General features: G+C 29.7%; 1 protein-coding gene across 2 annotated transcripts; it reads left to right on the forward strand.

Moving 5' to 3' along the window:
- The first annotated feature begins 11,122 nt into the window (after nucleotides 1-11,122).
- Nucleotides 11,123-13,169, forward strand: LOC146910217 (protein LIGHT-DEPENDENT SHORT HYPOCOTYLS 4-like). Of its 2 annotated transcripts, none has more exons than XM_085724754.1 (3): nucleotides 11,123-11,517; nucleotides 11,605-12,038; nucleotides 12,376-13,169. In XM_085724754.1, exons 2-3 carry the CDS (start codon nucleotides 11,731-11,733, stop codon nucleotides 12,710-12,712), a joined length of 645 nt encoding a protein of 214 aa, XP_085580880.1. In that variant the 5' UTR covers nucleotides 11,123-11,517; nucleotides 11,605-11,730; the 3' UTR covers nucleotides 12,713-13,169. The 2 variants fall into 2 exon arrangements, with proteins under 2 accessions (XP_085580880.1, XP_085580881.1); XM_085724755.1 differs by having other exon boundaries at nucleotides 11,171-11,517; nucleotides 11,614-12,038.
- The last annotated feature ends 2,363 nt before the right edge of the window (nucleotides 13,170-15,532 follow it).

Consider the following 15,532-nt stretch of genomic DNA (forward strand, 5'->3'; position numbering starts at 1 on the left):
GTTCATGCAAAGAATTTTTTGTCGAATAGTATTGACTTGGATATTCCAAGTATTTTTTTTTTAGCATGAATGAGCTTTCAAAGGATGAATCTCTTGGAGTTTTCATGTCTACTAAAAACATCCATGCTTTGCGGTAGATTTCTATCCTGGCCTTTTTTTTTTGTGATTTACTTATGATGTAACTATTGAGATAATAATTGTTCTTCTCTTTAAAGTCTATATATAAATAATGAGATATTTTTTATATATGTTGTGATCATAAACGTGCACTTTGATATGTCCTGAAAGTTTGCGAGTCATTACCAAAATTTCAGTATTTTAGAAAGGTGTAAGTGTTATAGTTTATTAGGCTTGCCAGACTAAATTTATCATGAGTTAGTATTAGCCTGTGCGCCGGTCATGACTCAAAGGTGGGAAAAAGAAAAATTTCAACTATCCCATTTTTTACCTCGCTTTTATTACTATAAGAGAAGTTAATGTCACAATATGCCATACTTTGCTTTGATGCACTTTTTTTTTAGGCTTAATAGCACTTTTGGCCCCCTATGTTTGCAAAAATTGCGATTAAGGCCCCCTATCTTTGAAAACTACAAAACCGCCCCTTATGTTTCGTTTTCGTTGCAGTTTTGGCCCCCATGGTCATTTTTGACCTGGTCCACGCTGACATGGCACCCACATCACTTATGTGAGGGGCCAAAATCGCAACTTTGGCAAACATAGGGGGCCAAAAGTAATATTAAGCCTATTTTTTATTTTTTTAATTCATTTTCTTTTTTTTCCATTTTTTTTGTTTTGAAAAAATTAAAAAAAGAGGGAAAATTAATAAAAATTGAAAATATTGAAAAAAATACTGAAAAAATTAATAAGAATGAAAACAAAAATCTGAAAAAAAAAAAAATTTCACATGACATGTGTGTATATACAAACCACATCATTAAATCATTTTTATAATAAAAAAACATTAAAAACTGAAAATCTTTTAAAAATAACAAAAAATCAGATTATTTTTTTAAAAAAATAAAAGATTGATTTTTTTAAATTTTAAAAATAACAAAAAATCAGATAATTTTTTTCGAAAAATAAAAGAAAAAATCAGATTATTTTTTTCGAAATTTAAAAAATTAGAAAAAGTTCGGATTTTTTTTTGAAATTTAGAAGATATTTAAAAATAATGGATTTTTTTAAAATTTGTTTAGTTTTTTTTCATTATTTTCAATTTTTATTAATTTTCCCTCCTTTTTTTTAATTTTTTCAAAACAAAAAAAATGGAAAAAAAAGAAAATGAATTAAAAAAAATAAAAGATAATAGCACTTTTGGCCCCCTATGTTTGCAAAAGTTGCGATTTTGGCCCCTCACATAAGTGATGTGGGTGCCATGTCAGCGTGGATCAGGTCAAAAATGACCATGGGGGCCAAAACTGCAACGAAAACGAAACATAAGGGGTGGTTTTGTAGTTTTCAAAGATAGGGGGCCTTAATCGCAATTTTTGCAAACATAGGGGGCCAAAAGTGCTATTAAGCCTTTTTTTTATTTAGAGATTTGCTTGTTACCCAAATTTATGCAGATCTTAACCTTAATAATCATGATTCTAGAATATGTCCCATATTTTTCACTTTGAAAATCTTCTAAATCACTCGCTAATAAAATTTGTAGTTGAAAAACTCGACAAAGATAATTGTTGTCCTTTGCTTTTGATAGTCCAATTTGGATATGGGATTCACCTGAATTATGAGCAATGTGAAATTACAGTCTTACCCATTTAGTGTACCTATCGTATACCGATCAATTTCACATGTCAAGACTACAAGTGACTGGCATTAGCTTTATAGATTTTGAATGCCCTAAAGAAAAACATCATGTCTCCTTTTAACGCTGTTGTGCCTTTTCTTGGTAGGGATGGCAATTGAAATGACATAGTTATATAAGGCAGTACAAAATTATTCGATACTATACACATCTAATTTAATAAAAACACTTGTATCAATTGCCATTCAATACTACCTTAGAAGGACGTCAATTCATTGACACCTTGATCACTATGCGAGAATAATAACAATAATAGTAAAAGACAGAATGAAAAGAACACAAGATTTAACGTGGTATGGTATTCAACAATGTGCCGACTAATCCACAAACAAAACTACTTAAAAGAATTATACTATAATTGATGATGGCACCGAATAATAAAGGTAATATCAGTTATAGCAAAACTCACTAACTATTAGTGTAAGGACATAAATTCATATTTCTTAGTTTTTACGGTTGCACTCAGATGATATTTAGTTCACCCAAAAAATAAAGAGAACTACATCATTAAGTACCTTATTTTGAAAATTTACTTAACAAATCACAAAAAACAAAAGAGAAACCAATGGACCAATTTTTAGAAGTTATTTTTGCAGCCAGGTTGAAGTCAGTGGTGAAAGGAAAAGAGTTGCATGAACTTAAAGATTTCATTAATTAGACAGTAGTTTAGTACTAGTTGTCTCCTTAAAGATAGAAGCATGTTGAATGTTGATTGCTTTATGGAACACAAAATAAACCAGCTGTCTCTGATCTGTATAATTGTTTTATGGGGTCAGAATAACAGGACTAAGTCTTAGTTGTAGTTGAGTTCCTGACTCCTTATAGGACCATCACGTAATTAACATTGGCCCACTCAAGCCCATTAACTTTTTTTGTCCTCAAACTATAAATAAAAGTCTCCTCTCTCAGAATCAAATTATTAAGACACGGTACAAACAAACAACCACTTTAGTATACTAACAAAATTAACCGTATGATTTCCTCTTGCAATTTTCTGTTTTAGAAAATTAATGTTGCATGTTTGATATGCCTAATGCATAAAGAAGATACATTAGGCAAATAAATACAATGAACAGATTTGGTGAGTATGAGAGGTGAGACAATGCATGCATGCATATGCCTCTCCAACTTTGAATTGCACTTATTTACATCATTGGATGCTGCTGGTAAGTTGTAAATAGAAAGTAACGAATTCAATGTAAAATTGTTGGAAGGGAATCCGATTATCATACCATATAGACTAACCAAGAGAAATGACATTGCATTTTTACTTAAACTTTAAGGGTCATGTTAATCAGTGCCCCAGCCACTATTTAAAGAATTAAAAATAGAATTTTTTTCATAAAAAACAACAACTTCTTGATTTTCATAAAATTGAACGTTCTAATTTTCACCACTTCTCAATGCAAAGTTTCAATATTAGTTTTTCTTAACTAGTGCCCCCATTTCCCAAACTTTAAAACACTAGATATATATGATCTTTTAATTATATGTTGTACAACTTTCATTTTTTTTTTATTAAATGTGAAACTTATAAAACAATATCATCCCTAAGTTTAGTACGATAGTGTATCAAATGTATGTTTTGCACTAACATCCGAGTGCAATTGTACTCCCCAAAATTAGAAGAAGAAAAAAAATTAAAATTTATGTCCTAGAGTTATGTTGGATATAGGATACTCTATAAACAAAATTAATTTAAAATTTAAATTATAACATAATTAGCTATAAAAAAAGTAATACGATATTAAATGATTGGATTCACAAAACTTGAAGGTGTTTAAATTTTGAGGGGTATAGATTCTCTCACGTGACATGAGGATTCATTGAAATCTTCATCATATTAAAAAGAGAGAGAAGAAGAATTTAGCAAAATATGAATTTTAATGGTTTTCTGTCAAAAAAAAAATGAATTTTAATGGTTTGTGATCAAAACACACAGAAAACACGAGGAAAATTTCTTGAGAATCATCTCCTGTATTTGAGGGTACACCATATAATTAATGTCATGTTGTATGATGTATCTATGTCCGTGTTTCACATAAGCTTTATAAATTAACACTAACGTCATTATACGTGCCCTCCCTCCATGTGCATCACACCAGAGCCCCAGAATTTAAACCTCTATTCCAGCATAAATCTGATAAAATATTGTGCTAAATATCCATAATTATTCTGTTCTTCACCTTAATTAATCTTAATTTTTCAATTACCTTAAGCTAGTTAACTAACTCAATAATTAAGAAGGGGAACAAGTTAAATATGACCTAAACAGTGGATGAATGTGAATCCCTATGAGTAGGCTTGTGTGTTAGAGACTGGTTTTATAATGTACAAAAATAGAACAGTACATTAATAATTTAATAGATATCGCTATTAAGCTTCTTAATGTATACAAAAGTGTGTGTGTGTGTGTATTACAACTAAGAGCAGCTGCTTCATGAAATCCAGCTTAGGAACTTGACCACATAAACTTCATTCTTGCGGGGTTACATCATCAATATTTGTATCCTTTCAAAAAAAAATCATCAATATTTGTATTAAATTAGTGGATGTGAAATGCCGATTGGTGCCACTCTAAAATATATTACTAATATTTTGACCATAGATTCTCACAGGATATGAACTAAAATTTCAAAGCTCGATTAACAAAACAAATATATGCCTATATATGATGTGTTTGATTGAATTGATTATCTATTTAATAATGTGAAAGGTACTTCATGAAATGTCAAGTATGCTTGAAAGTTACATTTACTTTGATATTCATTTCAATATATTCGTTTATAATAAAGACACCCCAATTCCTGTATCAACCACTAGTATTTACACCACAAAAAAATCACTAGTATTTATTTTTAGGATACATTTAATATCAACGGTAAAGATTAATCTCTCAAGTCAAATAAAGCAGTAACGTGCAACAAATTTTTTCTTAAAAGTTTTAATGTTTTTGTACTTTTAGGACATGAATTCAAATTCATAAACTTGGATTAAACTAATAAAGACATGAACCATATCATTCAAGAGCTAGTAAAATATCAACTCGTTAGTATAATCCAACCACTTAAATAATTATAATCAATGATAGTGAAACGTGTGAGGTCTCCTTAAAATAGTTTATATATATGTATATATATATATATATATATATATATATATATATATATATATATATATATATATATATATATATATATATATATATATATATATACACACACACATACATATATTATGGGATCTGGATTGCCTGCTTAAAGAACAACACCAGAGTTACTCACTATTTGTTAATTAAAAATCAAACAGTTCAGATTACATGCTAACAAAATCCATCTAAATGACTTTGTCCATCTATTCAAAATCGAACGGCTAAGACGAGTTAGTGCATGTAGTCCAATCTATATAATGTTTTGTACATGAAGGGAATATATATAGGTATAAAAAACAATGAGTACTGTGTATGATAGGAACAAGAGAGAAAGAAGGGAGTATTGATTGGAAGAATTTATTACTATAATTTATATATGAAATTGTGAATGACAGGAAAACAGTATCAGATTATAGTACGAGATTTTGTCATGGACAGCCCAACAAGAACTAAAAAATATCGGAGTTGAATTATTTAACTGCCCCCTCACGGTTGCATGCAAAAACAGGAAAATATTTTTTGGTCAACTAAAGGAATTAATAGCAACTACAGAAGAAAGGGAAAGTGTGTAGAAGAAAGTTAAGAGAAAGTTACTCTGCTTCTCATTAACTTCAACTAACCAATTGAAGTTACTCAATGAAGGAAGACAAACATGAATAACCTCACTGAGATAATTAATTTGTTTTAAATTTTAAGCATGCATGTGGAGTACCCTCAAGAAGAGCGAAACTAAAGTCTAGATCATCAAATATGCATGTAATTAATGAGAAATTCGTTTTTTTTTTAATAATGAATAATATGAAATTAGTTTTATTCAATATTAATATTCATCAGAAACTTCCCATTACATATATAAATCAACTTCGCTTGATATCACCGTTGATGAATTTGAAAATCATCTTGTTGTTGTGTTAAGTGTGAGTTGTAAGTTTTACATTTGATGAAAAAGTAAATGTTAACAGCATACAATTGAGAATGTTCATATATTTAATGTCTTAAGAATTTGTGTGAAAACGTGGTGTTTGAATTCACTTGTGCGATTGCTCTTAACTCAATGTGATGATCTAGAAATTATACGTTTCGTCAAAAGTCCCAACAAGTTGAAGATTCAGCTAATAATTATCAACGAAAATTCCATTTTCTTGAAACGATTACACCAATAAAAGAAGGGAAATGTTAACAAGTGCCCTTAGGGCATTTGATAAGAGGTTTAAAATAGAAATTTTATCTTGGAATTTGTGTATTCAACACATAAAACATCAAGAAGTAACCATTTTTACATAAAAGTTATCAATTGTTTCTATTTTTTGAATCCTTAACAAATGCCCTAAGGGCACTTGTTAACAAGACCCATAAAAGAATTATATTTCTTGGCTTTGAATTCTTCAACTTCCCTTGAGAGTAATTAGAATAACAAATGATTTTTGTGTAATAAATGTTATGAAAGACATAAGTAAAAACCAGAAGGAAAAAAACGTAAGTAAATTTCAACTAAAATAAGTTGTTTGCTTGATTGATTTAGTGTCTCTAAAATTAAATTTACATGTACTAGTATTTATAGACAAATGCACATATATAGACTAAAATCCTATTGGCTAGCCATAAAGCGTGACCTACAAAGATCGCGCTTTAAATGTTGTTACTCGGTTAAACTCGCGTGAACATGTGTGAAATGTGTTTGTTACCTTGCATAGTTAAACTCCTCGTAATTATGTGACTATTTATGGTACCACATCTATGCACCTTTGAATAGTTATGATGTTCCCATCACGACCCTTGAGAGATTTTGAAATTAAGAAAAATACAACTAAATCAACATCGATTGTTCTTGTTTCGACTAATCATGCATCAACTCTCTAGAGTTTGGGTCACCCCCTTAACTCAGTTGTTGTCTGATTACCTTCTCAGTTAACAATACTCCATATAATATTTTGATGTGTAAACAATCATATTACTCCAATAAACATCTTATTACGTTTACTATAAATAACACGTTTCTATAAAAATAACTAAAGAGTATATGAAGTATGAACTATACAAAGAAATGTCAATTGGCATATTTTACAAAGAACGAAAAGCAGCATACAGTTGTCCTGCAAAATAATGATAACTATAAACTATATACATAGAAGTCTAAACGGGTCTATACAAAGAAATGAAATCAATACAAATATACAATTGGCCTATATAGAATAGAGATCATAAACTACACAAGCATGCATGAATAAAATTACAATATGGTCTGAAACAAACACTACTAAAAAAGCAAAAATTAGTGAGGGAAATTTTGATAGGGAAAACATGAAATCCCTCTCTAATTCTGTCACTAAATTTTGCGACCAAAGAATTTGTGGGAATTTTATTTTTTCCGTCACTAATTTCCCTCTATAATTTTGCTTTTTCTAGTAGTGAAAAACAAAAAAGGTGTAATGGCCTTACTTCTTTAAAAATAATAATAACTTAAGGAAATGAGTCCTATTTGTCTGTTTGGTTTAGTGGTGGGAAGGGCAAAACGCATGTTTGTGCCGATGCTGGAATTCTCAGCTTCTAATTCCACAGCCAAAAAGTGCATTGGAACACAATTTTTTAGTTGCCGCAATTTCAAACTCCACACTAAACACACCCTATGTATTATAAGAATTGTGGCATCTTTTAACATTGAAACATAAATAATAGATCTGGTTCCTCTAAATTGAGTAATATCCACTATAATTAACGAATCAAAAGTAGATATTATAAGTGCATAATAAAAAATTATATGTTTGTTAAAATAGTAACATTTTTTTACCAAAAAATAAATAACAATCAATATTTTTTAACTTTACAATTTACTCATTTTATTTGTGTTATCAATTCGTAATGTCATTAAATTTTCTTAGCTATAGCAGTAAAAAATTTTGTTTGATAAAAAATTTAAAGACAAATCAATATATATATTAAAAAATCAAACTACAAGAGGAAATTCACTCCAAACAAAAGGAACAAGAATCGCTTACAAAAATAGGCTAAACAACAAGAACAAAAGAAACCAAGGAAATCAAAGAAACCAAACAAACAAAAGAAAACAACAGATATAAATATACCAAAGGGAGAGAGAAACATATACATGGATAGTACACTCAAAGCTAACCAAAATTATAGCAAAACACTCTTAAGCTAGCTACACAAGAAACATGAAAAGACGAAAAGGAGCCAAGTAACAAAGCGCCACCAAGCCTCTATAGGAGCAAGTAAGGCGAGAGTTCCACAACCCACACTAATAACACAAGAAGCCATTAGATCTACCAAAAAATCACTTTCAAGAATAGAACTGAATATGATCCACCCATTGCTCAACACTTATAATTTTATTAGAGAATAATATTATTCCAAAGTCTCCGAAATACCCTACACTATAACATATTAGACAAGGGAAAACCCTTTCCTATGACGAAGAGTAACTCTCAAAGAGGTATAAAAATTATGAACAAACGGAACATATTCGAAGGCATGGTGGTCTTCCACTGAAATTACTTCAAAATATTGTACCATGCATCGAGGGAGGAATTGAACCTGCCAAAAAGGTGAACCGCCGACTCCTAAAAGGATCATCATGAAATACACTTTGAATCTCAGGTATCATGAATAACCTTGTGATTGAGAAGATTGATGCAGGTGGACATCCTATCTAACGACAACTAATTAGATTATTTATGGTTTGATTAATGTGTAGGTCCCTAAACAATTTGATGATTTTTAAATATATCACTAAACTAAAAATTAGGGGTAGTCAAGTTTTGTAACTTTTTATTCTTTTTTAATCAAGTCATTTCGTTAAATTACCATTAGACAATCGTTACTCATTGCCTACGTGACATATTACATTATATATGTCGACCTAATATTCACATCATTATCATTTAATTTTTGGGTAACCACATCATTATAATTTTTGTCAAGAAAAAAAAAATCATTATCTTGTACCAAAAAAAAACATCGTTATCATTTAATTTATTATTTACTAAAATTTACTAAAACACAATATTGAAATAATTCCCAAATCTCTAATTTCTCGTCGTGGATAGAAAGGTAAACAGACACTGCAGGACATGGGTGCTTCAGATGGAAAATTGAAATGCCCATATGAGGTAAGTATAGTTTAGTCAAGAATTACATCTAGGAATCAAATTCAAGTTCTCTTAAACGATTCATTCTTTAGTAAAATTCATTAATCACTTGAGTTCAATTACTTAATTTATAAGTCGGGGATTGCTCACATCAAATAAAAAAAATCCATATTAAATGAAGCCAAATAGAAAAGGAGATAAATTATCTGGCCTTAGATGTTCCAAATCTCAGCTTATAAATTGACATGGGTGCTCCACATGGAAAATTAAACTTTAATCGTGAAATTTAATAAAAAAAATGGCACGTCCAGAAATTAGACATGTGACATTAATTGTATGTTTGATTTTTTATGTTTATTTTTTGTTTTAAATATTTTAAATTGGTCTTTTATATTTTAAAAGTTTTAAATTGGTCTTTTATGTTTTAAAAGTTTTAAGTTGGTTTAAAACATTACTCACGATAAAATAAGTTAGTCACTTCCGTCGCATAATTGATAATATTGAGTTTAATAAAACCAAAAAAAAATTAAAAATTGATTTTGTAAATAAGTTAAATTCTAAAACGCATATTCTCAACCTAGATCTATAACCAAACAATAGACAAAATGGACTATCTTATTCCAATGGGATTGATGTTATGGACTAACTTAAAACTTTTAAAACATAAAAGACAAACTTAAAACTTTTAAAACATGAAATCTAAAATAAACATAAGAGACCAAACATACGTATAAGCCTTAAAATTAAAAATACATTATTAGTATCATTTTTTTAGGTTATTGTTAGCACAAACTTGTTCTTACTCAATTATTCAATGAAATGAAATTTCTATTCTCCTAATCAATTTTACCTTTTTAAAATTTTTAATCGATGAATTTTCAAAATCAAACATTAAATAGAATAAAAATGTTATAAATAATCATTTTTTGAGAGATGTTATAAATAATCATGAAAATATATTATTTCATTTATATTTGAAGAACATTCATTGATGGCATTTTTCATATCGAGGAATTCATTAAAAATTTCCTTTAATTTTTTAAATTATTATTATTTAATACTAATAAGGATGGTGAGAAGTGGACAAAGGGGGTGTCAGAAATTAAAGTTTTTATCTTTTGAAAGAGGAACAGGAAAGGTTAAAAAGGGTAAACTGAGGGGCATTATAGTCAATTAAAATGAACTGTCATTCCAAACTACAGAGTCAAGAAAAGTAAGACTATGTGCAATGGGAGTGTTTAACCTGACAGTCAACAGGGAAAACCACTGCAATGGCATGTTGAAACTGTGTTGAATGAACTGCTGGACGAGAGAGAGGATTAACGGATTCAACACCAATTAATCTGCCACAGAATGCCACGTGGCGGCGTGCAATTGGACCGCACAGGATTGCCACAGAATGCTCGCCATTTCACATGGCATGCAAAAAAAAATTTAAAAAAAAACCAAATAGTGCTCGCCATTTCACATGGAGAGAAGAAGATTTCTGAAATGATGGGACACGTGTTGGTTGTTTATAGGTTGCCCGGTTTTTATTTTTTTTTAATAATTGGACCTCAATTATTTTGTTGTAAAATAATTTAAAAAAAAATAAAAAATATATCAAAATTCATGATTTTTTTTTCTCTATAAATAGACACTTGGTTCATTTCATTTGGACACAGAAAAAAATACCAAGTTTTTCACTATCTTCTTCTTATTATATCTTTCTATTAGCAAACTAAGTGAAGTTTTAATCTTCTTTTTAAGTTAAGAAAAATAAAAATAAAAATAAATTATTTAAATAAATTTTTTTCAATTTTTTTTTAGTTTTTCTTTATTTTAATTTAATTATAATCGATAATTGTAATTTTATGTAATTATAAAAATAAAAATATAAAATTAAATAAGAATAAGAAATAAAAGGTGGTGGGGTAGAGTGTTGAATGAAAAAAACCATTGGAGAGGTTAAAGTTGAATGAGTGTTGAATTAAGAGAGAGAAGATGATGTGGAGTGTTGGGAATTGAAAAAGTGGGTGTTGAAGGGTGTTTAATGTTGGTTACCATTGTAAATGGTCTAAGCAGAATCATGTTATTCCCTCATTTTTACCCTTCAAACTTTTTCCTGTCTCCATCCAAACCTACTGTCCAACTTTTCTTTCCTATTTCCTTCAAAGCCTAACACCTCTCTCTCTCTCTCTCTCTCTCTCTCTCTCTCTCTCTCTCTCAAACACCATGAATGAAGAATATTAATATAACCACTAGCACTAACAAGTGATGATGATGAAACAAGTTTGAGTGAGTTTGCTTCACCCTTTTAAGGAAATAAAAACTACCTAAAAAAACCACAGCTATAGTTTTGGGAAGCTTTCTAATTATATAGTGTTGAATGAACACTTCACTGTACTGATCCCATCAATCTCATCACATTCTCTACATCAAAAAAATTCTTCTTTCTGCTTCATCATTTTCAGGTATATATTTCTCTATCCTATTCCTAAAATAAACATAAAAATAGTTTGTAACATACCAATTAATTAACACTTTCACTTTTGTCCAAGGAACCCTAGAAGAACAAGGTATTAATTCTTGGTTTTATCAAAGAAATTAACAAAATCACAAAATTCAAAACAACCTTGGATCTGCAAAGCACAAAGGTTGTTGAAGTAAAGTTAAGCTATATTTTCATGGATTCAATTCAAGAATTTATAGGGACATGTAACAATGAAAACATGACCTGTAACTTCATGAATAACAACAACAACAACAACAGTATAAGTACAACCACAACAAGCTTAACAACAACAACAACAACAGCTAGTGGAAGCTCTTCCTCATCTGCAGCTTCAACCATCATCAACAGTCCCAACAGTAGCAGCCGCTATGAGAATCAGAAACGCCGTGACTGGAACACCTTTGGTCAGTATCTCAAGAATCATCGTCCACCTCTTTCCCTCTCTAGGTGCAGCGGTGCACATGTCCTTGAATTCCTAAGGTATATGTAGTACAAATTTAATTATAAATTATAAAATTAATCACCATGCAAATGCAACCTTTCTTTCTTTTCAACTGCATCTCTCACTCTACCCAAGTAGTTGCAATTGCATCACAATTTTTTATATCGGAGAAAATCAGAGTCTAATATCATCGATGATTGCTTGAATTAATTTGACTTTTTAACCCACATGGTTTAAATCTCGTTCAAATCTTATTTGAACTGTTGTAAAATAATCATTAGTGTCATTATATAACTCAATTGCGGTAGCTATGATGCGAATTGTGGCTATATATGATTTTTAATATTATTTTGGTTAATTTATCATGGTGTTTAGGTATTTGGATCAATTTGGGAAGACAAAAGTTCACACACCAATTTGTCCATTTTATGGGCATCCAAATCCACCAGCACCATGTCCATGTCCTCTAAGGCAAGCATGGGGAAGCCTTGATGCACTCATAGGTCGTCTTCGTGCTGCTTTTGAAGAAAATGGAGGAAAACCAGAAACAAATCCTTTTGGTGCTCGAGCTGTGAGGCTCTACCTTCGCGAAGTTCGTGATCTTCAATCAAAAGCAAGAGGTATTAGTTACGAGAAGAAGAAAAGAAAGCGTCCACCACCACAACAACAACAAGTTCCACCACCAGCACAAGGTGCAAGTGCAACTCATTAGAGATCAATTCTCACTCTCTTTTAATAATGCACTTTTTTTTAATCATATTTAGGGTTTAATAATGTGAAAGCTGCTGTGATCTGAAACATATAGAGTGCTTTGTCTTTGGATCCTGTTTACTTGCTGTGACAGAAGAAAAAGTGTTATAAAATGTGAGATATCACTTATCTGCTTTTAAAGATATAGCAGACAGTGCTGTGTTTGTACTGGTAGTAGACTCATAGTGGCCTGAAAAGTTGAAGCTTGTGAATATACATGGAGTACATCATCCGTGTGATTCTCATTTCTCAGCAAACCACTCAACAATAACAGCTATGACATTATTCATATATATATTTATATTATTATATGTTTTGTACAACTTCAATATATGTCAAAGTTACACTTGTTGCAGCATATTATGTGCCTTTAATCATACTAGATTTTAGGCTATATATATAATTTTTCTATTTTTGAAGAGTTGAATTTTACTACAATTGTTATAAGCAATTTGAACTTTGAAGCTACATTTGTGGCAAGTAGTCATTTCCATACATAGTGATCGATGTGGATAACATTATTTGGAATGATTCCCATATGTGTATATATTGATAGGATATATCGATGTGATTATTTGTTCATATCTACAAAAGAGGAGAGTAGTGTGCTCTTTTCTTATAACTTTCTCTTTTTAATGGCCACTTAGAGTGTTGTCCTCTCCAAATGTATTTTGTGGGGAAAGAGAATGATAGAGGCCTTAAAGCATAATATGATGATCATAATAAGTTGTGTTTCAAACTGACAAGCTAAGAAGCTTTATTCATTTCTCTCCCCATTGAAACTAACGGTTGACCGTTAAATACATAAATTTGCATTGATGATCATACTGATTCATGTGTGCAGCAGTAGTGCTGTCATTTCAAATTATCAAAAGGAAATTAATTGCCAAAAAAATATTAATGGCAGACAATGTAATTCATTCATAAATGACTAAACCTTCAATTATTAGTTTTTATTGGTAACTTCAATTAATTCTACTATTTTAACCCTCTTGGTGCTAATGGAGTTTTACGGTGGATAGTTCTTTATGGTTGATAGATAGTTCGATCCGGAGTTAATAGTAAAATCTAATTAATAATTGTTACAGCTAGTATTTAAAATTATATTTTTTTTGAACAATTCATCTTTAACTTAAATTTATTAACCATTTGAATTAAAATATTTTGTTTGATTTATTGTTTTTTGAATGGTAAATCAAATATATAAAAAATGGAGTATAAGTCGTACTCTACTAATCGATGCATATGAACAAGTAGAAAGACAGAGATAAAGAGCAATAAAAAGACAATAACAACCTAAAATCCAAGTTGAGTACTCCACGAATCAACAAAACACTACTTCCTCCGGTCTCAAATATAAGAAAAGATTCCTTTTTTAGGTTCATTGAGTAGTTAATGTATTTGGTCTACATTGTAAACCAAATACATTAATTATTCAATGAACCTAGAAAATGGATCTTTTCTTATATTTGAGACCGGAGGGAGTATATCGATATACAAATAGAGGGTTTTGTTAGCCACAAATAGAAAGTACGAGGAGACTTGGGGATGGTTTTTTCTGTTTGGATTCACTTTTATGAGAGAAAAATGTTATTTTAAGTTTGATATCTATGGTATTCTCGAATATAATTGATTCTCTCTTCAACTATGATGTTTGTCTTAAATTTATTTTTCAACTCACTTTTAAATAATGTCAAATTTTTTTTTTGGAGAGAAAATAATGTCAATTTTATAAATATCAACTCATTCAAAATTAACTATGTAAGAGTATAACCAAGCAGCATAAGGAAAGGGGATTTTGCATTCCCTGCATACACATCTCTCTGTCTCTCTCCAACTTATATTTTTTCTAGTTTTTTTTTAAGGTCATAAAACAAAGAAAACACGTCCGATGGCTCAAAGATGGTGTGATTGCAGAGACTACGCTAAGTAGTGACTGCAGCTAATCTTGGTCCAAGAGAAGGGGAGGAGGTAGTTACGAGTTGGAGTTGGGGCCATGCATGTACATGTGATAGAGCTATTCTTCCATGGTCACAAGATGAAGAGCATGTTTATTACAAGTTATAAAACAAATAATTTTGACATAAAATAATTTAATGATTATTTTCTAGGCAATCTAATATAGACCTCAAAAAGTAAATCAAAGACAGACCTTTACTATTTTAATTAGGGTCTACCTCTGAATCCATTTGGGGAGAATCATATTAGACAAATTAACCTAGTTTTTAAAATATTTCTTAAGAAAGGCAGATATTATTTTGTGTTGTATACTATAGCTAAAATAATTTTTTAAATAAAACATCTATAAAAAATTATTTTTAAGAGAAATTATTTAAAACAGCTTCTCATTTTTTATATTTTCATATATGAAAACTTTCAAAAATGATAAATTTTTTAAAAGTAATTTTGTTTTCAAAAAATTATATTTATATTATTTTAAAATAGTCATCAGTCCCTCATTATTAATATTTTTTTTCATTTTACCAAGTTTTTTATAAATAAAAAAAGAGTCATTTTAAAAATATAACATACAGATAAAAGAATTTACTTAGAGAAATAGAGCAGAATCATTCAATCTTTTTGCAACACTAACAAAAATTTCTAGCTTATATTTTAATTTTATCCTAATAAATTAAGTAATACCTTGATCGAGTTTTATATCCAAATATCTAAAGTGAACTCTCCGATACTTTAAAGTTGTGTTGGATATGAAACTCAACATCCAATCAATCAATAGTCTATATTTACTTATTTTAAAGTTTATTTAAAATCATGACTCTTA

The sequence above is a fragment of the Medicago sativa genome, chromosome 7 (assembly GCF_051527215.1).
Source record: "Medicago sativa cultivar Bolivia chromosome 7, Bolivia_mono, whole genome shotgun sequence".
NCBI classification, from domain to species: domain Eukaryota; kingdom Viridiplantae; phylum Streptophyta; class Magnoliopsida; order Fabales; family Fabaceae; genus Medicago; species Medicago sativa.

Bases quoted from the DNA above. Each gene is read 5' to 3' on its own strand.
- LOC146910217 (XM_085724754.1), top strand. From the start codon at position 11,731: ATGGATTCAATTCAAGAATTTATAGGGACATGTAACAATGAAAACATG. The intron at 12,039-12,375 runs GTATATGTAGTA...CATGGTGTTTAG, and splicing joins CATGTCCTTGAATTCCTAAG to GTATTTGGATCAATTTGGGA.